Source organism: Vipera ursinii (genome assembly GCF_947247035.1).
Source record: "Vipera ursinii genome assembly, chromosome: 2".
NCBI lineage: Eukaryota > Metazoa > Chordata > Lepidosauria > Squamata > Viperidae > Vipera > Vipera ursinii.
The window spans coordinates 16916233-16942058 of record NC_139513.1 but is presented as its reverse complement, the minus strand read 5'-3'; the positions used below and the strand labels follow the sequence as shown (position 1 = coordinate 16942058).

The following is a 25826-nucleotide window of genomic DNA, read 5'->3' as shown; positions in this document are numbered from 1 at the left end:
GACCACATGGGTCATTAAGTAAGGACCTCATTTTGTCTGTGATGTGGGAAGAGACAGGAGTACCAGGCAAGCAAAGCTGCAGGTGAGGTACGGGCAGGTGAGTGACCTCCCGGCCTTCTTTCTGGGGCTGGGAGAGGAACTGACCCAAAGGCCTTCACAGCAGATTTTCTGCCTAGGATTCCCACTCACCGTCTCCTGAGTTCCTAGCCTGAGGCCTTAACCCCTACACCAAAATGGTCTATTGCAATTGCCTTTTTTCTATATGGTCTATGCCAGGGGTAGGCAACCTCGGCTCTTTTATGACTCGTGGACTTCAACTCCCAGAATTCCTGAGTCAGCCGAGGTTGCCTACCCCTGGTCTATGCCTAGTCTATACTTTCAAAAAACCTATAACACTACCTTTCCATCTTTCTCTGTTCTCTAATACTAATCTCCATATGTACGCACACACTCTCTTTCTGTTCCTCTCTCGCCCCATCCTCGGGCTAGATACCTATCTCCATCCTTTTCCTAAATAAAGTTCAGTGTGTTTTTTATCTTTCTTCTCTATCTGCTCCACAATACCGTAGACCAAGGGTCTTCAAACTCGGCCCTTTTATGACTCATGGACTTCAACTCCCAGAATTCCTCAGACAATGTGCTTGGCTGAAGAATTCTGGGAGTTGAAGTCCATGAGTCATAAAAGGGCCGAGTTTGAAGACCCGTAGACTCTGTGGTATAGAGCAGGGGTAGGCAGCCTTGGCTCTTTTATGACTTGTGGACTTCCACTCCCAGAGTTCCTGAGCCAGCATGGCTCTGCTTGGAAACCTCTCCCTTTCCCCTCAGCACGGCTGGCTGAGGAATTCTGGGAGTTGAAGTCCACGAGTCATCAGAGAGCCTAGGTTGCCTACCCCTGGTATAGAGAATCTCCCTGTTCTTCTGCACAGATGGTGAGCAATGTGGAAGGGAAATGTTGGCCTGGATTTCTCTGAGGAATGGACTTCAGGCCAGGATCCATTTTTAAGAAGGGTTTCCTTCTGGTTAGCTGAGGAGACATAATTCCCAAACAGGAATGTATATAATAATTACTTATAGAAAGGCATACCATGTATGAGGTATTTTTTTTACAATTTCTTGTTTCTTGCTTATTTTTCTATTGTTTTTGTGTGTTTTGAATATTAGATTCGATTTCTAATTTAAAAAAGAGTGTCAGGCAGACACACATTTATGTGCACATAGGTACTACCAGTGCATTTTTTGTAAAAGAAAAAGGTGCCGGAACTCACACATGTCATACAACCCGCCTTGCCTACCCTACAAGGTTCCATCCAAAAAAGGTGCCGGAACTCCGTTCTGAGCGTTCTATGAGAAAAAAAGCCCTGGGTACTACCCTCCTTTTCGCAATCCTTTCAAACATTTTTTTGAAAAGTGTATTAATTTTGTTTACCAAATAGTCTCTTTTCGAGCTCGCTTTTGCTTGGCCCTGCTATGTACAGGTAGTCCTCGACTTACAACAGCTCATTTAGTGACCGTTAGAAGTCACAGTGGCACTGAACAAAGTGACACGGTCATTTTTCACACTGACGACCATTGCAGCATCCCCATGGTCATGTGATCAAAATTCAGACTATTTATTATTGATCACTTTTTGTGACGACCTTCTGACCAGTCAACGGGGAAGCCAGATTCACTTAACAACTGTGCTATTAATTTAACACCTGCAGTGATTCACTTAACCACTGTGGGCAGAAAGGTTGTAAAATGGGGCAAAGGTCACTTAACAAATGTCTCACAGGGGCCATGAGACCCTCTTGGGAGACCTGAAAGAAAAAAATGTGGCATAGATCGTCATGGACGAAAGCTATTCATGTAGTCCAGGGGTCTTCAAACTTGGCCTTTTTATGATTTGTGGACTTCAGCTCCCAGAATTCCTCAGCCAGGCACGCTGGCTGAGGAATTCTGGGAGCTGAAGTCCACAAGTCACAAAAGGGCCAAGTTTGAAGACCCCTGATGTAGTCCAAGAGTAGGCAACCTCGGCTCTTTTATGACTCATGGACTTCAACTCCCAGAATTCCTGAGTCGAGGTTGCCTACCCCTGATGTAGTCGGTGGGAGTCGAATATGACTTGATTGGCAAATAAGGAAGCCCGGAATCAATAAAAACATCTTGCAAAACGCTTTAGGGTAGAAATAGAAGAGCGTGTTATTCCGCCTTATGTCACTAGATGGCGATCTACAAATGAGCGACACTCGGGCCTAGAAAGCCGTGAATATAGTAGTGGCATTGCTAGTCTACTGGAAGGGTAGAGGCGGAGATTGAACGAGTGGAAACGATAGAGGATTGGCTTGCTAGAGAGGATTTTGGAGAAAGTGCAGAGGAACTTCCTCTTCCGGCTCACTTATGGGAGGAGCATGGCGTTGGTGGATCTTCTTGTGCATTTTCGAGGGTCGAAGCGGATCCTGGGAGGTGAGTGGTGGGCAGGTCGGAAGAGAAGCCGGGAGCAAGTCGGGCTGTTTGGTTTCTTCCACGGTGTAGAAGCAGCGAAGCAACGAGGCTGAAACATGTCTGCTGCTGCTGCATGGTCTTTCTCTCCCCAAATTTTATTCTTCTGGGGCTGCACGATTTAAAACTGCTCCCTGTCATTTTCTGCTGGGAGATTTAACGAAATCTTTATTTTTCATATTTCTTTAAAAAACACACACACAATCTTCTTCATCCTTCAGGTAACAGTTGATTCCTTGTGATTTTATTCACATATTGTTTTCTTGGCAAGCGAGGGGTTTCGTGGGCAAAACGGATTTTTAAAATCTTGCATAGGATTTGGGCACCATTTCATCTGTTACTGTCCCACCTTTTAAAAATTAGATCAAAAAAATTGAGCAAATCCACGCCTGGGACATTTTGCAGAGTGAAATACACATAGATTTTTTTAAAAAACAAGTTTTATTAATTTTTCAATTTTACATCCAGATATTTATGAAGCAACGTGGTGATTGGGTAATCAAAAGTCCAATAAGAAAATCCTTTTGTACATATTCCAGGTTCTATCAGCAAAAATTCCCTCTCCAATTTCCTTAATTACAATATCACAATCAAATTAATACATTTATAGTTACAGCATGGTCAGTTGAGACAATTATCAATATATTTTAACATACTTATCCATGTCCTGTTTTTAAATTTTACCTAATTTCAGTCTGGATTAGCCTTTATTATCTTTAATATTCAGTTTTCGGGTAACCCAAAATTCCCCTATTTCATTATATATAATAGTTGCTATATCCAAAATACATATATTGTTTGTTTAAATACATTTTTATTTTATTTCACAAATATATTCTATTTCTCATCTTAGTGGTTCATCAATTATTAATTAATTTTTATTATATCATTCCAAGTTCTATAATATAATTCAAAACTATGTTCTAATAGCTGATTTTCATTTCCCTTACAAGTCTAAATCCTAACTATAACGTCAATTTATATTTATTAAAGACTCCCCTTAGCCCATTAAAAAAATTAGGCTCTGTCATTATAAATCACAAAAGAAAAGAACCTATTTTTAAAATCTAACTCTAGCTTTCTTTTTGTGCCAAGCAGGCTTCCATACCAGAACCTTTAAGTTCTCAAATGGGTCTCCCCTCATTCCTACACACATTGTTTGAATCAAGGGAGACCATCTAGTTGTCAGTTTTTCAAAGGAACTGGCCCCTTTATAATCATTAAATTGTTGCTGTAATAAATTAAATCCCCATGTTTGTTTTAGTATCATTGTCGTTGGTTCAGTCTGGTTTACTTCTTCCGGTCCCACCTGGCTTAGATAAGAGGTCATGTGCAGGGTTGTAGTTGTTTGGCTGGCTGGATTCTCAATATAGTATGCTTGGAGATCCATAACACTCTCCATCTTAGTGTGGCTTTCTTCGGCTTCTGTTGTTTTTTGGATTGTAGGTTTTGTAATTGAGATCAAGGTTTGGGTGTCAAAGCTCTCAATAGATTGTAGTTGTTGTTCTTTAAGGTCCCCTGTTTTAATATTAATTTCTTCCTCTTCTGTTGGTTTTTGGATTGTCAGTTCATCAATTGCAGTCAGGGCTTCATTTGGTAGGTTTAAGCTGGCACCTTTATCTTTCAGTCTGGAGTTCATTAATTCAGTTGCTTCAAGGATTTTTTCAAGTATAAGTTTATAGTTAAGTTGTGGATAGTATTCGTCCATTTCTACGGTGTTTACAGATAGGTCTTTGGTGGAGGCTATTTTGATAAGGGTCAGCAAATGTCCACCTCCACTGTTCCTAGAAGTTGTTTTCGCTGCCTGGTGTTTCAAGTTCTTATCTTTAAAAATAATACCAAGGACAAATCTGGGCTACAGCCAGCTCTCACAATAAAAGGAAAGTTTCCTTGCTATGCCAGGGTTCACCACAAGATGTCCTCAATACCATGTAAAATCTTTTTCCAGACTCCTATAGAGCTTTTATCCAGTTTGGATTTTTCCATTTTCCCCCCCTCCTTTTCCAGCTTAAAGGCTAAATAGGGTAGTAGGTCCCCATAACAATAAGAACTTTTTGATACCCCAAATATTCCAAAGGTGTAAATCCAGTTGTTTAGTTTAGTTATTTAGTTATGTTACGTTTTTAAATTTCTTTTGAGGCTTTAATTCCCCAAGTAAGCAGACGCCACTCTTCCAAAAAAGAGGGGAAGAAATTTTCAGGAGGCTTCCACAGGAAAGTAGTTAGGGTAAGAAGAAAGGTAAGATCTCACCCAAATACACACACACACACCTCTATAGGTGTGTATTTCTGTGTGCGTTTACATATATCTCTATCATCTATATCAGCGGTCCCAAACCTTTTGGGCACCAGAGATTGGTTCCATGAAGAACGTTTTTTTCCGCAGACCAAAGGGGGCTTGGTTTTGAATGCTGCCTGCATCCTGCACATGGGGCTTTGCTTGTTTGTGTGGCCCCGTTGCTGACATGCCATAGACTGGTGCCAGTCTACAGACTGGGGATTGGAGACCCCAGATTTTTCAGGAATATTTTATAATAATTTGCAATGCTTACTTCACCATTTGCACATTGGGGGGGGGGGGAAATAGTGATTGAGTGGAGATTTGAACCAAAATCTTTTTTATGTGCCAAATGAATCATAATTAATATTAGAAGTTAAAGTAGCATTTTGATCATTTTTATGGTAATATATGTAGGCCATTTTTTTAACAATAATGAAACTAACACATTGATATGAATCTTACAGACAAAGAGGATGCCAAGAAGAGAACTCTGAATGACAGAGAATGAAAAGGAGCATTAAAACAAATAGTCAGTCTAAATATTTTCTGCTTCCTCCAGAAAGTATAAAAACCCTTCTCTTTCCTCAGAAGATGAGAGACAAGGGAGAGAATAACAAAGTTTTGAACTGGAAAAAATAGAGTATGTGGAACTCAAGGAAACATTATATGAAAAGTCAAAGGGGATAATTTCCAAATTCAGAAAAAGTGGAAATCAGTGGGAAGGAAAAGGTCCCTTGGATAGCTAAAATGGGCGGCATTAATTAAAGCTTTGAGGAAGGAAAGACAGCTTGAATGAAAGTACCTCCAGGTGATCAGAAATATTTTTGGCCTCAAGAATCCAAGAATTATCAGTGTTGGAAAACCCTGGCAGACGTCCTATAATGGGAAAAAGATTGCAGATCACAGCTAATTATACACGAGAGGATCCACACCAGTAAAAACCCACACAAATGCTCACAGTGTGACCAAAAAGTTTACTTAGAACAGCTCCCTCATGGAAACACCCACACCGGAGAGAAGGCCTACCAGTGCTACCAATGTGGCAAAAGCTTTAGCATGCCACACCACTGTGGTTTGACACAAGAGGACTCACATGGGGGGAAAACCCTTTGAATGTCCTGATTGTGGGGAAAATTTCACTCGGAATTCACACCTGGTGATACACCAGAGGTCTCACACTGGAGAGAAACCGTATAAGTGTCCTCATTGTGGAAAAACCAATACTTCGAAGACTGACCTGGTGAAGCATCAAAGGACTCACACAGGAGAGAGAGTGTATGAGTGTCCGCATTGTGCAAAAAGTTTTAGTCGGACTTCCAAACTGGTGGTACGCCAGACAACTCACACAGGAGAGAAACCATACGAGTGTCTTTATTGTGGCAACAGTTTCAGCCAGAATGCTAACCTTGTGATGCACCGGAGGATTCACATGGGAGAGAAACCGTATGAGTGTCAGGATTGTGGCAAAAGTTTCAGTCAGAATGCCAACTTGGTCATACACCAGAGAACTCACACAGGAGAGAAACCATATGAGTGTCTTTATTGTGGGAAAGGTTTCAGTCAGAATGCCAACCTTGTGATGCACCAGAGGATTCACATGGGAGAGAAACCGTATGAATGTCAGGATTGTGGGAAAACATTCAGTCAGAATGCCAACCTGGTGATACACCAGAGGACTCACACAGGAGAAAAACCGTATGAGTGTCCAGATTGTGGTAAGAGTTTCAAGCAGAATACCAACTTGTTGATTCACCAGTGGACTCACACAGGAGAGAAACCGTATCAGTGTCCAGATTGTGGAAAAGGTTTCAATTGGAATTCCGAATTGTTGATACATCAGAGGATTCACACAGGAGAAAAGCCATATGAATGCTTGGATTGTGGGAAAGGTTTCAGTCGAAATTCCCACTTGGTGGAACACCAGAGAACTCACACAGGAGAGAAACCATATAAGTGTCCAGATTGTGGGAAAGCTTTCTCTTGGAATTCTAATTTGGTGGTACACCAAAGAACTCACACAGGCAACAAACCATATCAGTGTGTGGATTGTGGTAAAAGTTTCCATTGGAATTCTGCCCTAATGATACACCAGAGAACTCACACAGGAGAAAAACCATATGAATGTTTGGAATGTGGGAAAAGTTTTATTCGGAATTCCGACTTAGTGATACATCAGAGGACTCATACGGGAGAGAAACCATATGAGTGTCCGGATTGTGGGAAAAGTTTCAGTAAGAATTTCAATTTGGTGGTACACCAGAGCACTCACACAGGAGATAAACCATATGAGTGTCCGGACTGTGGGAAACGTTTCACTCAGAATTCCAATCTGGTGATACACCAGAGGACTCACACAGGAGAGAAACCATATGAGTGTCCGGACTGTGGGAAACGTTTCACTCAGAATTCCAATCTGGTGATACACCAGAGGACTCACACAGGAGAGAAACCATATGAGTGCCCAGATTGTGGGAAGAGTTTCAAGCAGAATTCCAACCTCCTGATACACCAGAAGACACACACAGGAGAGAAACCATATGAGTGTCAGGATTGTGGGAAAAGTTTCAGTAGGAATTTCAATCTGGTGATACACCAAAGAACTCACTCAGGAGAGAAACCATATAAGTGTCCTGATTGTGGGAAAGGTTTCTGTCGGAATTATCACCTGGTAGTACACCGGAGAACTCATACAGGTAAGAAACCATATCAGTGTCGGGATTGTGGCAGAAGTTTCCATTGGAATTCTGCCCTCGTGATACACCAGAGAACTCACATAGGAGAAAAACCCTATGAAGGTCCAGATTGTGGGAAAGATTCCAGTACTAGTTCTAGCCTTATAAATCATGTAAGATTACACATAGGGGAGAAACCATTTTAATGTCTAGATTGCTGACAGTGTTTCACACCTGAAGTCATTCTTTTTGTGCAGAAGAAATTCCACGAGGCAATAATTTAAATGTATCATTTCTGATCACTCATTGCAAGCTCAGCTGAAAAGTTAGCTATTTGAATTTGCCTGATTCTTTTTAATCAGACGTGTTTTAGTGTTAAAACGTGAAGAGGAGATCAGAGTTGGGAGGTTCAAGCCCTTTCTGAGCTTCCTTTCTCTGACACAGTGAAATTGCTCCCTTCCACACAGAGGACAGGTGAAGGCCTGTTATGGTGGACTGGCAAAAAACTCCCCAGCAAAGAAATTCCCTTTTGCACATAGAGAGGAACTGCCTGCCCTCTTTTGGCAGGCCGCTGTTTCACTCTGTCCGCTTGAATGACCTGTGTGATCTGTTAGTGATCGCAACTTGGGAGGGGGCAGGACTCCGGTTGTTGAGAGAGGAGATCACATGGGTATCTTGCTTTACAACCACAACGACTTAGGACCGAAATTTCAGCCCCCATTGTGGTCAAGTCAACCATCCCCTGTATTCTCTGCACCAAAGTGAGACGTCTCTAACCGCAATGGAGGAATGGTTGGCGAAGACAATGGAGTGTCTTGAGATGAATAATTGACTTCCTCAGTCGGAGAAAAGACATGGTGGAGCAGTGGGCTGATGCCTCCTTAAGTAACACCAGCTGCCTGCAATTAGTGCAGGTTCGCATCCCACCAGGCTCAAGGTTGACTCAGCCTTCCATCCTTCCGAGGTAGGTAAAATGAGGACCCAGATTGTTGGGGGCAATTAAGCTGACTTTGTAATAATGCCGCTTGGGGTGTGTGTGTGAAAGCCCTAATAAGCAGGCATATACATAGAATGAAGGCTACTGCTAAAGCTTGTAAGCCGCCCTGAGTCTTCGGAGAAGGGCGGGATATAAATGGAATTAAAATAAAAATAAATAAAATAAAATTCTCTACATTCAGTGCTGACTGGAAGCTCTTCCGAGAGTTGTGCGAAACAGAAAAAAATAAAGTTATGACTTACAGTTTTGATTGTTAAAAAAGCAGGTAATAAAAAGAAGTTGTTTTTGATAATCACAGAGGAAGATGTCGTTTTGTCTTTCTGATTGCATTGACTGTGAAGGAAATGGGAAGTAACTTCTCTGTATGTCTCCTTTTTGCACTTTTGGTTTCTTTTTTGTTCTTTTATTTAGTGTATTAGTTCTTGTTAATATTATCTTCTGTTTAAAATAATAATTAAGGCAAAGGTTTTCCCTGACCAGTCGCGTCCGATTCTATAGGGGGTGGTGCTCATCTTTGTTTCTTATCCGAGACAGCCAGTGTTGTCTGAAGACACGTCTGTGGTCATAGTAAAAATAATCTTTATTATTTTTTATTAAATATCATATAATGTTCATTATTATATTAAAAAAACAGAAAAAAACCTAAGCATCAAGGACCGGTAGGTAATTTTTTTGTTGCCTAGGCCCAGAATAGACTTCAGGAAGCGGCATCCACACAAAGAACCATTTGTTCACATATCTGAATCCCACCACTGGTTAGAGATCCGAATGCCACACAACAGGACGAGCTCCTGTTACTTTCTGCAACTCCTACACACCTAGCAGTTTGAAAATGTGAGTAGATAAATAGGTATCACTGTGGCGGGATGGTAACAGCATTCCGTGTGCCTTGGTTTATAGCCACACAGTCTCGGAAATGTCTTCGGTCAGTGCTAGTTCTCTCAGCTAAGAAACAGACATGAGCACCGCTTCCTAGAACTGGACATGACTGGGCAGAGAATACCTGTAGGAGGAAAAAGACATGCCAAATTTTACAGGAAAGAGTGTTCCCATAGGGCAGGAGCTGCAGTGGAAAAGGCTCACTTCCTAGCTCCTATCAGTTGGCAATATTTAAGGCAAGGGGCTAGAAGCAGCTAAGATGTAGAAATAATAAAGGTGGGACAATAATGACAGGTGGCTCAGTGGCTAGAATGTAGGGTTGCCAGCTGACTCTGCCCACAGCCTGGAATTCGATCCTGACGGGGCTCAAAGTTAACTCAGCCTTCCATCCTTCTGAGATCGGTAAAATGAGGACCCAGATTTTGGGGACACTATGCTGACTCTAAACCGAGAGTCCTATAAAGCATTGTGGGGTGATATATGCATCTTATTGCAATTGCTATAATAAAGGTGATGACCAACAACTTGAATTGTACTGGTAAACATAAACAATCCAACTTGTATCACAAAAGATTTTACATGGGCAACCTAGGGGCCTCCATTACAGTGTGCACTGCTGCATTCTGGACCAGTTGAAGTTTCAGGGCAGTCCAGTGCAGTGACCCAAACGGGTGTGTGTGTGTGTGTGTGTGTGTGTGTGTGTGTGTGTGTGTGTGTGACCAATGCATGAGAGACCCATGTGCAAAGCCTCCCTATTGTGGCAAAGCCCGTGCCCCAACCATGGTTTCCTAAACCAGGAGCCATTTGTCCAGAAAGACCCCAAAGTTGTAAATCAGCTCAGTCCAGGGAAGCACCACTCTGTCCAGAGTCAAAGATGAAATGTTATCTGGCCTTGGGCGGCGGGACGGGGTGGGTGGGTGTGGTAGGCAAAAACATGAATATTGCCAGGGTTTAATTGAAGCTGGTAATCTGCAGCACTTGGGCAGCACTGCCAGAGCAACAGTTCTGTTTGGGTGGATATACTTAATGGGGTATCATAAGATGGATGGCCTCCCCTGGTGGTTTCCTGTAGATGTTAAAAAGAAGCAGCAAAAGGCTTAGGTCCCGGGACACCCCATATTGCAGGGGCCTCTCCTACCCACACCAAGTGAAACCAGCCATGAAGTGGAAGAAGATCCACCATAACTTCTTAATGTGGCTATAAAAAGTGACATCACGTGACCACATTGTTTAGTGTGGGCAACCCCAGTAGTTCCACTTGCGATTAAAATTCCAGCACTATCTGGGACATTAAGTGAGGACTTCATGTGACTCTGATGTGGGAAGAGGTTGGAGTCCCAGGCCAGCAGGCGAGAGCTGCAGGCAAGTGGGTGGTCTCCAGGCCTACTCCTTTCTGGGGTTGGGAGAATCTTAACTCCTCTGGAAATTGGGAAGGCTGCTCAGAGGAATTTCTGCCCTCTAGTGAGATTTAGGCCCTGTAAGAATGCAGAGGGAAAAATAATACCTCCTGTCTAAATGTGTTTGGAATCAATGTGGGTGGGCACTTCAAAGTTTTGTCCCGTATTTCATTCTATTAATGGGAGGAACCTGCACCTACAAACAAGACCTTTATCAATGTTGATGATGCGGCACTTTGCTAACCTTGTGAAGCTTAGTAGGGTCAACCCTCACTCTTCAAGCTTCCCTCGGTTGCAAAGGTAGTTTTGGGGGGGGGGCATTATCCTGCACCCCCAAGACAAAGAAGTGGCGGGAATAGTCTTCACTGATCCCCAAGGGAGGTGGGCTTGTGTTCCCTCCATGGATGCTTTCCCTTCATTTAATTCTTACAAAAGAAGCTCCTGGCTCAGTTGCAGTGACGATGAGGGCGTCCCTGCAAGACCCCAAAGGATAGACTAGGGCAGGGGTAGGCAACCTTGGCTCTTTTATGACTCGTGGACTTCAACTCCCAGAATTCTGGGAGTTGAAGTCCACCAATCATAAAAGAGCCAAGGTTGCCAGTTGAAGTCCATGAGTCATAAAGGAGCCGAGGTTGCCTACCCCTGGACTAGGGCAGGGGTAGGCAACCTTGGCTTTTTTATGACTCGTGGACTTCAACTCCCAGAATTCTGGGAGTTGAAGTCCACCAATCATAAGAGAGCCAAGGTTGCCTGCCCCTGGACTAGGGTAGATAGATCATCCTGGAGAAGAGTGATGTGGAATGGAAAACGGCACTTCATTAAAAAAAAAAAAATCTTAGAAACTCCAGATAGACACAATGAGCGTATTTTCAGCCTCGTGTCACTAGGGGGAGCTCTAACACCACCAGCACCTGGACAACCGCCCCCATCTAATAGCGGCATCAGCGGTGGCTGAGATCCGACATCCAACCGGAGGGGGGAGCTGCTGAGTGAAACGGAGTTAAAACCATCGAGTATTTGTTAGAAAGGATGTCGAGGAGAGGAGAAGGGCTGAGGTTCTTCCTTCTCACCCGTAGGAGGATGGAGGAATGCTGTTCCCACGCTGGAAAGAGCAGCTGGGAGGTGAGTGGAGGGCAGGTCGGGGGAGAAGCCGGGAGCAAGTCGGGTTGCCTGGTTTCTTCCGCGGTGTGGAGGCAGAGAAGGGACGAGGCTGAAACATGTCGGCTGCTGCAACATATTATTTTCCAACTTATTTTCCAAAGCACCGGAAGGCGAGACAAGAAACAATGGGTGGAAACCAATCGAGAGAAGCAACCTGGAATTAAGGTGAAATTTCCTAACAGTGAGGACAATTTCCCAGTGGAACAGTTTGCCTCCAGAAGTTGTGGGTGCTTCATCACTGGAGGTTTTCAGGAGGAAACTGGACAGCTACTTGTTTGAAATGGTATAGGATTCTTGCTTGAGCAGTGGGTTGGGCTAGAAGATCTACAAAGGACCCTATGAGATTTGGGAAATTTTAAAAAAATCTTTATTTTTCATTTTTCGTAATCACCCATCTCCTTCACTCTTCACGTAACACTTGATTCCTTGTGATTTAATTGGCGTGTTTTCCTAGTGAGTGTCATGGGCAAAGTAGATGCTTTAAATCTTGCGTAGGATTTAGGCACCATTTTGTCTGTTAGTGTCCCCAGCTTTCTAAAATTAGATTAAAAATTAGAAAATGCACTTCTGGTATGTTTCGCAGACTGAAATACACATAGATTTCCTATAAACATAAATTTATAGGTGTGTATTTCTGTGTGCATATGCATGTGTAAATCAATCAGAATAGAGCCAGAAGGGACATTGGAGGTCTTCAACCCCCTGCTCAAGCAGGAGAGCCCATACCGTTTCAGATGGAAGGCTGTCCAGTCTTTTCTTAAAAACTCCAGTGATGAAACACCTACAACTTCTGGAGGCAAGATGTTCCACTGGTAAATTGTCCTCGCTGTTAAGAAGGTTCTACTTAATTCCAAGTTGCTTCTTTCTTTGATTAGTTTCCATCCATTATTTCTTCTTGATTTTTGGTACTTTGAAAATAAGTTAACCCCATCTTCTTTGTGGTAGCCCCTCAAATACTTGAATACTACTATCATGTCCCCCCTAATCCTTCTTTTCTCTAAACTGGCCATGCCCAATTCCTGCAACCATTCTTCATATGTGTTTTGCCTTCCAGCCCTTAATCATCATAGTTGCTCTTCTCTAAATTTTTTCCAAAGTGTCAACATCTTTTTTTTTTTGCAATGTGGTGGCTAAAACTGGATGCAGTATTCCAGAGGTGGCCTTACTAAGGATTTATAAAGCAGTAGTAATACTTCAGGGACGCGGTGGCTCAGTGGGTTAGGACGCTGAGCTTGTCAATCAGAAGGTCGGCAGTTTGGTGGGTCGAATCCCGAGTGCCGCGTAGCAGAGTGAGCGCCTGTTACTCGTCCCAGCTTCTGCCCACCTAGCAGTTCGAAAGCACGTAAAAATGCAAGTAGAAAAATAGGGACCACTACGGTGGGAAGGTAACAGCGTTCCGTGCGTCTCTGGCGTCTAGTCATGACCACGGAGACGTCCTCGGACAAGCGCTGGCTCTTCAGCTTTGAAACAGAGATGAGCACTGGCCCCTAGAGTTGGAAACGACTAGCACGTATGTGCGGGCGAACCTTTACCTTTACCTTACTAATACTTCACATGATTTTGATTCTATGCCTCTGCTTATACTTGGTTGCTTATACAACCAAGGATTGTATTAGGTTTTTTGGCTGCTGCTGCACTTTCCTGGTTCCTGTTTAAGTGATTGTCCACTAGGGCCCCAAACTCCCTCTCACAGATACTGATTTTGAGCCAGGTTTTGCCTAATCCAGGGGTGTCAAACTGCTGGCCCGTAGGCCGATTTCATCATACCAAAGCCACGCCCACCCCATTTCCAGCAAAGCAAAGAGTTGTGATACATTGCGACATGTCACGTGACGTGGTGAGTTTGACACCCATGGCCTATACTTGTACCTTTGGTTTTTCCTGCCTAGGTGTAAAACTTGGCTTTTCTCCACATTAAATTTCATCTTGTTGGATAGGGCCCATTGTTCAAGTCTGAGTCTGTCAAAATCTTTTTGGATCCTGAGCTGCCAGCTTAGGGTCATCTGCAGATTTGATGAGTTCCCCTTTTATTCCCTTATCTAAGTCCATGTATTTATTTATTTATTTATTTATTTATTTATTTATTTATTTATTTATTTATTTATTTATGTATTTAATTTTATTTATATACCGCCCTTCTCCCGAAGGACTCAGGGCGGTCTTAATGGTAGACATACCATTAAGGACTGCTTGTTGGGTATGCGTTGTCAGGCAGTTATCAATCCATCTGGTGATGATGCTGTCTGTCCCACATTTTTCAAGCTTAGAAAGAAGTAGGTTGTGGTCTACTTTGTCAAGTGCCTTGTTGAAGTCTAACTATACTATGTCCACAGCATTTCATTAGTCTACTAATTTAGTCACTCTTGTCAAAGAATGAAATAAGATTGGTTTGGCATGATCTGTTTTTAACAAACCTGTGCTGGCTTTTAGGTATAACTTTATTTGTCTCTAAATGTTCACAGATCTGTTTTTTGATTATTTTTTCCAGTGTCTTCCTAGGTATTGAAGTCATGCTGATTGGTCTGTAGCGCCAAAGATGCTTTTCCAAGAGGCAACTGGACTTTCTTGTTTCTATAACAGAATAACAGAGTTGGATGAGACTTTTGAGGTCTTCTAGTCCAATTCCCTGCTCAGGCAGGAAACCCTATACCAGTGATAGAGAACCTTTGAGAGACCGAGTGCCAAAACTGCAACTCAAAACCTACTTATGTATCCTCGGGTATTGGGTGGGTGTGGCCCATTGGGTGGGCGTGGCCCAATGGGCAGGCGTGGCTGCAGTGATAACGGCAGACTGGGTGGGACTAAAAAGTTCAATCAATCAATTCCAACTTTGAGAGATCATTTTTTCCCCGCGAGAAGTTGAAATTGATTGATTGATTGAACTTTTTTTTTTTTGCACACGGCTGCAGAGGCCTAAAAGCGAAAAGGTTTTATAAAACCCAGCTGAAGGCCTCGGACTAGGGTGACAGCGCGCGTACCCACAGAGAAGGTTCTGCGTTCCACCTGTGGCAGGCATGCCATAGGTTCACCACCACAGCCCTATAGCATTTCAGACAAATGGCTGTCCAGTCTCTTCTTAAAAATTTCCAGTGTTGGAGCATTCACCGCTTCTGGAGGCAGGTTGTTCCATTGGTTAATTGTTCTAACTGTCAGGAAGTTTCTCCTTAGTTCTATGTTGCTTCTCTCCTTGGTTAGTTTCCACTTGTTGCCTTCAGGCGCTTTGGAGAATAGGTTGACTGCTCTTCTATGTTATATACTGTAGGTTTCTAGATTTCTCAGATAAAAATGCTTGATTTCATTTTCCTGGATTTTAGCATTTATATATTAAGGGCTCTCAAACTTTCTTTTCTTCTATAAGCGCGAGTGAATCTCTTTAAAGATAAATATTCTTCAGTTTTCCAAGTAGAGGTGAACAAGTAGTATTACTAAAGTTCTTCAAAGAGGAAGCAAAAATATTCAGGGCAAAACAGACAGCAATGGGAAATTAAATTACATTTACTCCATATAAATAGTAGGACTCTACCTTCTTCCTTCTTTTAAAGGCTTTCAAAAAAGACCATTGTTTCAGCCTAGCAAATAATACTTTTACATGTTTTTGATTTAAATATTAATTGGTTTATTAGCTCACTGGGCTGCAATACAGCCAATATGTTACTAAATGGACAGGTCTGTATCACATTTCTTAAAGAGTTACTGGAGAACTCACAAATAATCTGAGATAAATCTCAGAATAATTCAGTAATAAATTGAATAACTTATAATTGAAAAATAAATAAATAATAAATAACTCAATAAATCTCAAAGAACACACATTTTCTTTGAAGACATTTTGCTTCTCATCCAAGAAGCTGCTTCTGCTCTGACTGGATGGTCGGGAATGGAAGGATTTATATTCCTTGCAGACAGCTGGTCATTTGCATTCTTTTAGAGGGAGGGTGTCAAACTGCCAACCTGCGGGCAGGATGCGTCACACCAAAACCGCCAATGGGAAAAAAGTCACAATACGTCATAATATGTCACATGACATCACGGGTTTGACACCCATGTTTTAGAGAGTCCTTGAGGCCACTTGGAGGTTTATTTGTGTCGTCAGGGTCACCTGAGTAGTGCAAATGGGTGTGGAGCTTCTTGGAACTGTTGAAAGGACTGTGTTATAGACTGGAGATGGATGATGTCGTATCCCTCCCCCTCTGCTGAGAGAGGGCTGTTCAGTTTTGAGGGTTCCACAGAGGGGAAGTTCAGCAGTTCCATGAAAAAAAGCACGTTTGGGACAACCATGACTTGAATGACAGAGAAACTTCATAGACGATTGGTCTGCAGTTTTCCGGATCTGTTTTTTTTTTTTGTTGTTGTTGTTCTCATTTTTTTGAAGATGGGAACTACAGCAGCTCTTTTCCAATCCTCTGGTAGTTCCCCAACGTTCCGGGATTTTTTAAAGATACAGTACAATGGCACTGAAATAACATCTGCCAGCTCCTTCAGAACTCTGGGATATAATCCATCAGGTCCCAGTGATTTATATTCATGAAGATCAGACAGGTGTTCCCTTATCATTTTCTTGCTTATTTTAGTTTTGGTTTCTAGTCTTGTCTTTTACAGTTACGCTTTTGGTAATATTACTGTCTAAATTGATAGAGAATAATAGAGGCAGAAAGATAGAGAATGATAGAGACAAAGAGATAGAGAGCAATAGCGACAGGGAGATAGAGAATAATACAGCTACTCCTTGAGGTACGAACCTAATGGAGCCTGATCATTAGGCTAGTAAGTCGAAAAAAATCAAATGAATCACAGTCAATTTTACAAATTTTTAAAATCAAATTCATTAATTAAACCAAATGGGTTGTTAAATGAATGAAGATCTGGCTTGCTATTTCCTCCAACGGCTGCCATATTAATGGAACTGAGATAGTTTTGGCCGCTTATCAGCTGTTTCCTGTGTGGACTCAGGAACTAAATTGACTCCAAGCAGGGCTTGCAGCCATTGCAGCTCAAGCGTCTTCAGCTGCCGAGAGAGGGGGGGAGGGGTCCTTGCTTTAAAAAAAAATTAATTGACACTAATTAGCTTAAGAGTCTCCAGCCAGGCACCCAGAGAGAGATGGGGGAGGGATTTGCAGAACTCTCCACTTGCAACAGTAACAGAGATGGAAGGGACCTTGAGGTAATAATAATAATAATATAAAGTTGGAAGGGACCTTGGAGGTCATCTAGTCCAACCCCCTGCTCAGGCAGGAAACCCTATACCATTTCAGGCAAATGGCTGCCCAGTCTCTTCTTAAAAACCTCCAGTGTTGGAGCATTCACAGCTTCTGGAGGCAGGTTGTTCCACTGATTAATTGTTCTAACTGTCAGGAAGTTTCTCCTTAGTTCTAGGTTGCTTCTCTCCTTGACTAGTTTCCATCCGTTGCTTCTTGTCCTGCTTTCAGGTGCTTTGGAGAATAGCTTGACTCCCTCTTCGTTGTGGCAGCCCCTGAGATATTGGAACACTGCTATCATGTCACCCCTCACCCTTCTCTTCGTTAAACTACACATACCCAATTCCAGCAACCGTTCCCTATATGTTTTAGCCTCCAGCCCCCTAATCATCTTGGTTGCTCTTCTCTGTACCCTTTCTAAGGTTCTCTAGTCTAACCCACTACTCTCACAAGAAAGCGTTTCAGATAAATGCCTATCCAGTCTCTTCTTAAAAGATGTCAGTGATGGGGCACCCACAACTTCTTAAGGCAATTTAAGCTTAAAACCTACAAACTACAGTAATATATGCTTAGCTCCAAAATAAAAGGAATTCTTTGTGTAAATCCTGGATAGCGTTTCTACAAATGCAAAAGACAAATGCAAACAAACTTTATCTTTGTAAAGTACTGTACTTACAAACACAATAGTTTGCGAAGTATGGTACTTAAAAATCAGAGCAGTTTCCAAAGTGAGACAGAGATAAGAGTAAGAGACAGAGAAAATTACAGAGAGATAGCAAGAGAGACAGAGAATAAGACAGTGAGACAGACAGAGAGATAGAGAGTAAAAAACAGAAATAGAGAGAGAGATAGAGAGACAAAGAGAGTGACAGAGAGAGACAGAGAGTAAGAGAGAGAGACTGAGTAAGAGAAACAATAATAGAGAGAGAGTAATAAAGATTGAGACCAATAGAGATATATAGAGACATGGAGAATAAAACAGATATAAACAGAGATATAAAGAGATATAGATATAGTTAAAAATTAATAGGTATATATAGATAGATAGAAATAGAGATAGAGAATAGACATATAGAGAGACAGAAAGAAAGTAATAGAGATAAAGAAAGAAAAACAAAGATAGATAGATAGATATAGATAGATAGTAATAGAGATATAGAGATAGATACGTGTGGTCTATCCAAGCCAAAAAGAGAATTTTATGATTGAGTCAGCAATATTTGAACATGAATCTTACCATTCTTGTATATGCCAAATGAATCATAGTTAATGTTAGAGGTTAAAGTAGAATTTTGATGTTTTCATGGTAATACTTTATAAGTTTTTTTCCTGCTTTCACATATCCTGCAGCCATTTATTAAACCATAATGAAACTAACCTATTATGAATCTTACAGACAAAGAGGATGCCAAGAAGAGCACTCAGGACAACAAAGAATGAGAAGCAGCATTAAAATACAAAACAAGCCATCAATCAAAATCCTTTCTACTTCCTCCAGAAAGTGTGAAAACTCTTCTCCTTCCTCAGCAGATGAGAAGCAAGGGAGAGAATAACAAGGCAAAAGTTTGGAGCTGTAAAAAATAGACTATGTGCAACTTAAACATTACATGAGATGTCAAAGGGCATAATTTCCAAATAAAGAACAAGAGGGAAATACCTTGGAAGTCAGTTGGAAGGAAAAAGTATCTTGGATAGCCAAAATAGGCAGGCATTAGTTAAAACCTTTGAGGAAGGAAAGAGCGGCTTGAATCAAAGAACCTCCAAGTAACAGATCAGATATATTTGGGGGCTCTTCAAGAATCCAAGAATATCAGTCTTGGAAAAACCCCACAGACTGTCTAGTGGGAAAAACACAGACTGCAGATCACAGCTAATTATGCACAAGAGGATCCATACAGTGAAAAGACAAATGTTTGGAGTGTGGCAAAAACTTTACTCAGAGCATCTTCCTCATGATTCATGGAAGGATCCATTCCGAAGAAAAGCTCTACCAGTGCTCCCAATATGGCAAAAGATTTAGCATGCAGACCAATTTAGTGAGACGCAAAGGGACTCCCACTGGGGAGAAAGTCTTTGAATGTCCTGATTGTGGGAAAAGTTTCACACGGAATTATCACCTGGTGATACACCAGAGGACTCACACAGGAGAGAAACCGTATGAGTGTCCAGTTTGTAGGAAAAGTTTCAGTCAGAATTCCCACCTGGTCATACACCAGAGGACTCACGTCGGAGAAAAACCATATGAGTGTCTGGATTGTGGCAAAAGTTTCAGTCAGAATTCCTACCTGGTGAAACACCAGAGGACTCACACGGGAGTGAAACCGTATGAGTGTCCAGATTGCGGGAAACGTTTCAGTCAGAATTGCAATCTGGTCAGACACTGGAGGATTCACACAGGAGAAAAACCATATGAGTGTTCAGATTGTGGAAAAAATTTCAAATGGAATTTTGACCTGGTGAAACACCAGAGGACTCACATGGGAGAGAAACCATATGAGTGTCCGGATTGTGGGAAAGGTTTCAGTCAGAATGCCAATCTGATGAGACACCAGAGAACTCACACAGGAGAAAAACCATATGAGTGTTCCGACTGTGGGAAAAGTTTCAAATGGAATTCCTCCCTGGTGAAACATCAGAAGGCTCACATGGGACAGAAACCATATGAATATCCTGATTGTGGGAAAGGTTTCTATCGAAATTCTGACCAGATGATAGACCAGATGAAAGAGAAACCATATGACTGTCTGGATTGTGGGAAAGGTTTCAGGCAGAATTCCTACATGGTAATACACCATAGGACTCACACAGGAGAAAAACCATATGAGTGCCCGGATTGTGGGAAAAGTTTCCAGCAGAATTCTAAGCTGGTGATCCATCAGAGGACTCACACGGGAGAGAAACCATATGAGTGTCTGTATTGTGGGAAAAGTTTTAGTCAAAATTCCAACCTGGTGATACACCAGAGGACCCACACAGGAGAAAAACCATATGAATGTCTGGATTGTGGTAAAAGTTTCAGTCAGAATTCCTACCTGGTGAAACACCAGAGGACTCACACAGGAATAAAACTGAATGAGTGCCTGGATTGTGGGAAAGGTTTCAAACAGAATTCCTTCCTGGCGGAGCACCAGAGGACTCACACAGGAGAGAAGCCGTATGAGTGTCCGGTTTGTGGGAAGGATCTCAGTAGTAGGTCTAGTCTTATAAATCATGTAAGGTTACACACAGGGGAGAAACCATTCAAATGCCCAGATTGTGGAAAGTGTTTCCCACAGAATTCGACCTTTATCAAACACAAGAAATTCCATACGAGGTGAAATTCAATGTGTGTAGAGAAATCTTGCATTTCATTTCGCTTCACTCATTGGAAGCCCAGATGAGAAACTAAGCATTTCTTGCCTCATTCTTTTTAGTCAAATGTGTCACAGTATCAGACATGAGGGTGGAGATCTGAACCTCCTTTCTCTAGGCTAGTGGGGTCATTTCCTTTAATTGAGTCGAGGGAAACTGCCATGCTGGGCCAGAGAAAACAAACTTAGATCTGTATTAGGTGTTATTTGCCACCTTGGGGTATTTCTACATATCATTAAGTGGAATATATATACTTATATATATATTCGAATCCCGAGTGCCCCGTAACAGAGTGAGCACCTGTTACTCGTCCCAGCTTCTGCCAACCTAACAGTTCGAAAGCATGTAAAAAATGCAAGTAGAAAAATAGGGACCACCACGGTGGGAAGGTAACAGCATTCCGTGCGTCTTTGGCGTCTAGTCATGCCAGCCACATGACCACGGAGATGTCCTCGGACAAGCGCTGGCTCTTCGGCTTTGAAACGGAGATGAGCACCGGCCCCTAGAGTCGGAAACAACTAGCACACATGTGCAGGGGAACCTTTACCTTACCTATATACGTATGCGTGTCTATATTTTTATTTATTACAAAAATGTATATTGCCGCCCAACTTCCCATGACTTTGAGCAGCTTGCAGCAGTTAAATTTAATACAGAAACCAATAAACCCCATATAATGCAAAGGGCAAAATGCAAAGCCAGCACATTTAATGTTTACTTGCCCTACAAATACAGGGCACCTCTAGCAAACTTGATGGTACTTTGATGAACTGGGAGCCTCAAACAGGTTATTCTTTCTTTTGTTCAGTTTAAAAGTTAACCAGGCCTCCTGGCCTTACTACCTGCCTTCATGCCTGGTGCCATTCTTGCTCAAAACTGGTAATCTTTCTTCCACCAAGGAGTTACATTGGAGAAGTGACCTCAGGATTAGCTGCATATAAATTTGATCAATAAAGAAATGGAAAGACTTTCAGTGCCTCGGGCAGCTTGCAGATGGGCAGCCTCAGATGGGCCATTTTTCAGATTCCTCTGCATATTTGTGCATTTTCCATATTTAAAGGAAGGGGCTAGGAGCATGCCTACCCTATCTGATCTGGTAGAACAGATAAGATGCAAAAATAATAAAGATGATTTGATTAAAGCCCTTTACACAAGTACCTGTTTGAGGGTGCGGTATGGGGTTAATGGGGCTCTGACTAATAGGATTCACACAAATAAAGGGATATGGCAAGGGTGTATCCTGGCCCCATTATTATTTAATTTATACATCAATGATTTGCCAGGGTTAATGAAGGATACCATGGTACACATGCCGATGATCCTAAATACTTACTGTAACAGCTTGCTTTATGCTGATGATATGATTTTATTATCATACTCACAAGTAGGATTACGTAGGCTTTTAAGAAGATTCAGCTCTTATTGCCAGGATAACTCCCTAATTATTAGCAAATCCAAATCGAAAATAATGGTGTTTGGAAGAAACCATCAGAGACATAAGTGGCAATTAGACGGTGAACCAATTGAACAGGTTAATACCTTTGTATATTTGGGAGTAACTTTTTCCAAGACTGGATCTTGGGCCTGCCATCATCAACGAAGTACATTTAGAGCAAAAGCCCGTTTGAATTTATTGCTCAAACTAAAGAATCATAGTTACCCAGGGTCCCTAGCTCCACTACTCAAAGTTTATAAGGTTAAGGTTACGACAATGCTCTTGTATGGAGCAGAAATTTGGGGTCTTTATTCAACCACAGCTTTAGAACGAACACAGTCCCAGCATCTGAGATGCATTTTGGGTGTAGATCCAAGAACATCTGCTGCAGCAGTTAGAGCTGAATTGGGAATTCATACAATTCAGGCATTATCTAAAATTAGAGCTTATAACTACTGGTGCAAAGTTAATGAAATGGAGACTGATAGACTCCCCAAATTATGCCTACTAGAGCAAATAAAACTACAATCACAAATCTCCTGGATCACCAAACTAACAAATTTTGTAAGAAGCTGTGGCCTTCCTGTTTCTTGTGTAACAGGAGAACTATCTAAAAAAAGAGTTGCCCAAAGAATTAAGGATATAGAAGCACAAACTGATATAGCTATCCTTAGTAAGGTGGGTAACTTGAAATGGCTGAGTAAATACAAATGTACTTTTCAAGTGGACAGTTACTTGAAGTCACAACTCCCAAAACATCTTAGGGAGATATTTACGAGAGCAAGATTTGAACAGCTTGACACAATGGTCAGATATGGGAGATTTCATGCTATACCGTACAATGAGCATCTCTGCATTTGCGGAGCGGCAGAGGTAGAGGACCTGGCTCACATCCTATTTGACTGTTGTTTGTATAAGAGGGTGAGAGACAGGTATCTTGGTCTATATACCAAACGAATGACCCATTGGGATCCCCATATCAAAATAACTTACCTTATGTCCGGCCAGAACTTGAAAATAACATCCAATGTAGCACAGTATTTGAACAAAATGATCCAGTTAAGATCTGCATATGTGGGACTGATTGGGGTAGATTGTAAGGGCGACTCCAAAATATAATGTTTCCATATTTTATCTATATCTTAAATTCGCATTTTATTACTATTTTAACTTAAATTGTATTTTAATTCCATTTTAAATTGTATTTTATCAAATTCCATTTCGGATTGCTTTTATCTAGTTTTGGTGACGGTTTGTTGCTGGAACTTTGTACTTTGATATGGCCCAAGGGCTAATCAATAAAAGTTGTTGTTGATCTGGTAGAACACATAAGATGCAAAAATAATAAAGATGGGACAATACAGACAGGTGCCCTGTTGGCTCAGTGGTCAGAATGGAGTATTGCCAGCTGACTCTGCCCACAGCCTGGAATTCGATCCTGACGTGGCTCGAAGTTAACTCAGCGTTCCATCCTTCTGAGATTGTTAAAATGAGGAGCCAGATTATTGAGGGCAATATGCTGTCACTAAATTGCTTAGAAAGTGCTGTAAAGTAATGTGGGGTGGTATATATGTCTTATTGCTATAAAAAATACCTTAAAAGATGATGATCTTGAATTGCACCTTAAAGAAACAAACCCGGGGCAGCTCACACCACTAAGATATTACATGGGCAACCTAGGGGTCGCCATTACTTTGTGCACTGCTGTGTTCTGGACCACCTGAAGTTTCTGGGTTGTCCAGTTCAGTAATCCAAACAGGAGGTTACCCATGAATGAGGACCTCATGTGCAACGCCTCTCGGTCCAGGAGAGGGCCCAATTGGTGCATGAGATGAATCTTCAAAGCCCTCCTCCCCAGCCATGGCCTGCCCTTAAGCAGGCCTCATGGTGCAGGAGGGACCCCATCAGGAAAGTCGCCAAAGGGGACCTCATGACCCCAGGACACTGCAACTGTGACAAATATGAGTCAGTCCCCAAGCATCTGAATTTTAATCACATGACAATGGGGATGCTGCAGTGGTTGTAAGTGTGAAACAAGGTCATAAGTCACATTTTTCAGTGCTGTTGTAACTTCAAATGGTTGCTAAATGAAATGTTATAGGGTCCAGGACCACGTGTACGTAATTGGATATGTTTAAAAGGACAAGCAAAAGACTTGAGCCACGAGACACCCCAAATTGCAGGGGCCAAGACTCGGGCCTTCTACCAACACACACTGGAATTGGCCCTGGAGGTAGAAGTATATAATATATGTTGTTAGCTGCAAAGTCATGTCCGACCCATTGCGACCCCATGGACAACGTTCTTCCAGGCCTTCCTGTTCTCTACCATCTTCTGGAATCCATTTAAGCTCATGCCTATTGCTTCAGTGACTCCATCCAGCCACCTCATTCTCTGTCGTCTCCTTCTTCTATTGCCCTCAATCTTTCCCAGCATTAGGCTCTTCTCTAGTGAGTCCTTCCTTCTCGTTAGGTGGCCAAAGTATTTGAGTTTCAACTTCAGGATCTGGCCTTCTAAAGAGCAGCCAGGGTTGATCTCCTCTAGGACTGACCAGTTTGATCACCTTGCAGTCCAAGAGACTCGCAGAAGTCTTCTCCAGCACCATAGTTCAAAGGCCTCAATTCTTTGGCACTTAGCCTTTCTTATGGTCCAACTTTCACAGCCATACATTGCAAATGGGAAGACCATGGCCTTGACTATACGCACTTTTGTTGGCAAGGTGATGTCTCTGCTTTTTAGTGTGCTGTCTAGATTTGCCATGGCTTTCCTCCCCAGGAGCAAGTGTCTTTTAATTTCTTGGCTGCAGTCCCCCATCTGCGGTGATCTTGGAGCCCAGGAAAGTAAAATCTGTCACTATCTCCATTTCTTCCCCATCTATTTGCCAGTAATTTAGAGGGCCAGATGCCATGATCTTGGTTTTCTTAATGTTAAGATATAATATATAATCATATATATATAATCATAATAAAGTGCCTCCCATTTCCAGTCCTGAGAAACCGGTCCAGGAGGACATCACAGTCAATGGCATTGAAACCCGCCTATCCCAAGCCTTCCAAAGGTCTATGAGAATTGCAACCAATGGCATTTGGTTTCTTGTGCACAGCAAACTGCTGTTGAAGGTATAAAGCTGGTCAGGATGCCAACTGTCCAGAAGGGGGGAAATTACTTTGTCAGGCCTCTCCTGAGCTTGGGAAAGAAATATGGGTGGTTCTCGGGTTGCGAGAGCAACTGGGGCTAGAATTTCCTGTTGCTAAAAGCAGGGGTGGGGTGCCAACAGGAAATACCGTGGTTGTTAGCTAAACATGGAAGCAAAAGGGGGAAAAAATCACAGAAGTAACAAGGTGTCAGGCTTCACTATTACAGCTTCAGTAAATTGCAGAGGCAAGTTTCGAGAAGTTATCCTGCTCCTCGGGAGAGGAAAAACTGTCTAGACCAGACATGTCAAACACAAGGCCCGGGGGCCGGATCCGGCCCGCAAAGTGGTTTCATGTGGGCCGCGAAGCTATCCTGGAAACAGTGAGGGAACGGCCCCCACTGCCTTGGCCCTGGCCCAGAGACCCTCCTTCTGCCAGAGACCCTCAGATCTGTCCCACTCCTGCCCGGGCCCCCATAGGCACCCTTGATGTGAACGATGTAGAGCTGGCCACGCCCACCCAGTACGCCACACCCACCCGGCCCCCTGAGGGCAACCGCAATGCTGATGCGGCCCTCAATGAAATTGAGTTTGACACCCCTGGAGTAGATAGAACGAGCGTGTTTTTCAACCTTATGTCACTAGATGGCGCTCTAACAAAGAAGCAACACTCGGGCCTAGAAAACAGCGAATACGGTTCAGTAGCGGCATTGCTAGTCTACTGGAGGGCTAGAGGCGGAGAAGGAAACAGTAGAAACGATAGAGGATTGGCTTCCTAGAGGGAATTTTGGAGAAAGGGCAAAGGAACCTCCTCTTCCGGCTCACCTATGGGAGTATGATGGGCT

General features: G+C 42.4%; 1 protein-coding gene across 2 annotated transcripts; it reads left to right on the top strand.

Annotated features, from left to right (window-relative positions):
• Positions 1 to 2627: 2627 nt before the first annotated feature.
• On the top strand, positions 2628 to 21381 carry LOC310635377 (uncharacterized protein). 2 transcript variants are annotated; one of them, XM_083354247.1, is made up of 2 exons: positions 2628 to 2702; positions 18459 to 21381. In XM_083354247.1, the coding sequence occupies exon 2, from the start codon at positions 19015 to 19017 to the stop codon at positions 20377 to 20379; it is 1365 nt and encodes a 454-aa protein (XP_083210373.1). In that variant the 5' UTR covers positions 2628 to 2702; positions 18459 to 19014; the 3' UTR covers positions 20380 to 21381. The 2 variants fall into 2 exon arrangements, with proteins under 2 accessions (XP_083210373.1, XP_083210372.1); XM_083354246.1 differs by lacking the exon at positions 2628 to 2702 and adding an exon at positions 11740 to 11828.
• Positions 21382 to 25826: the final 4445 nt, after the last annotated feature.

Excerpts from the sequence above, each read along its gene's own strand:
- LOC310635377 (XM_083354247.1), top strand. The coding sequence starts at position 19,015 with ATGATTCATGGAAGGATCCATTCCGAAGAAAAGCTCTACCAGTGCTCC.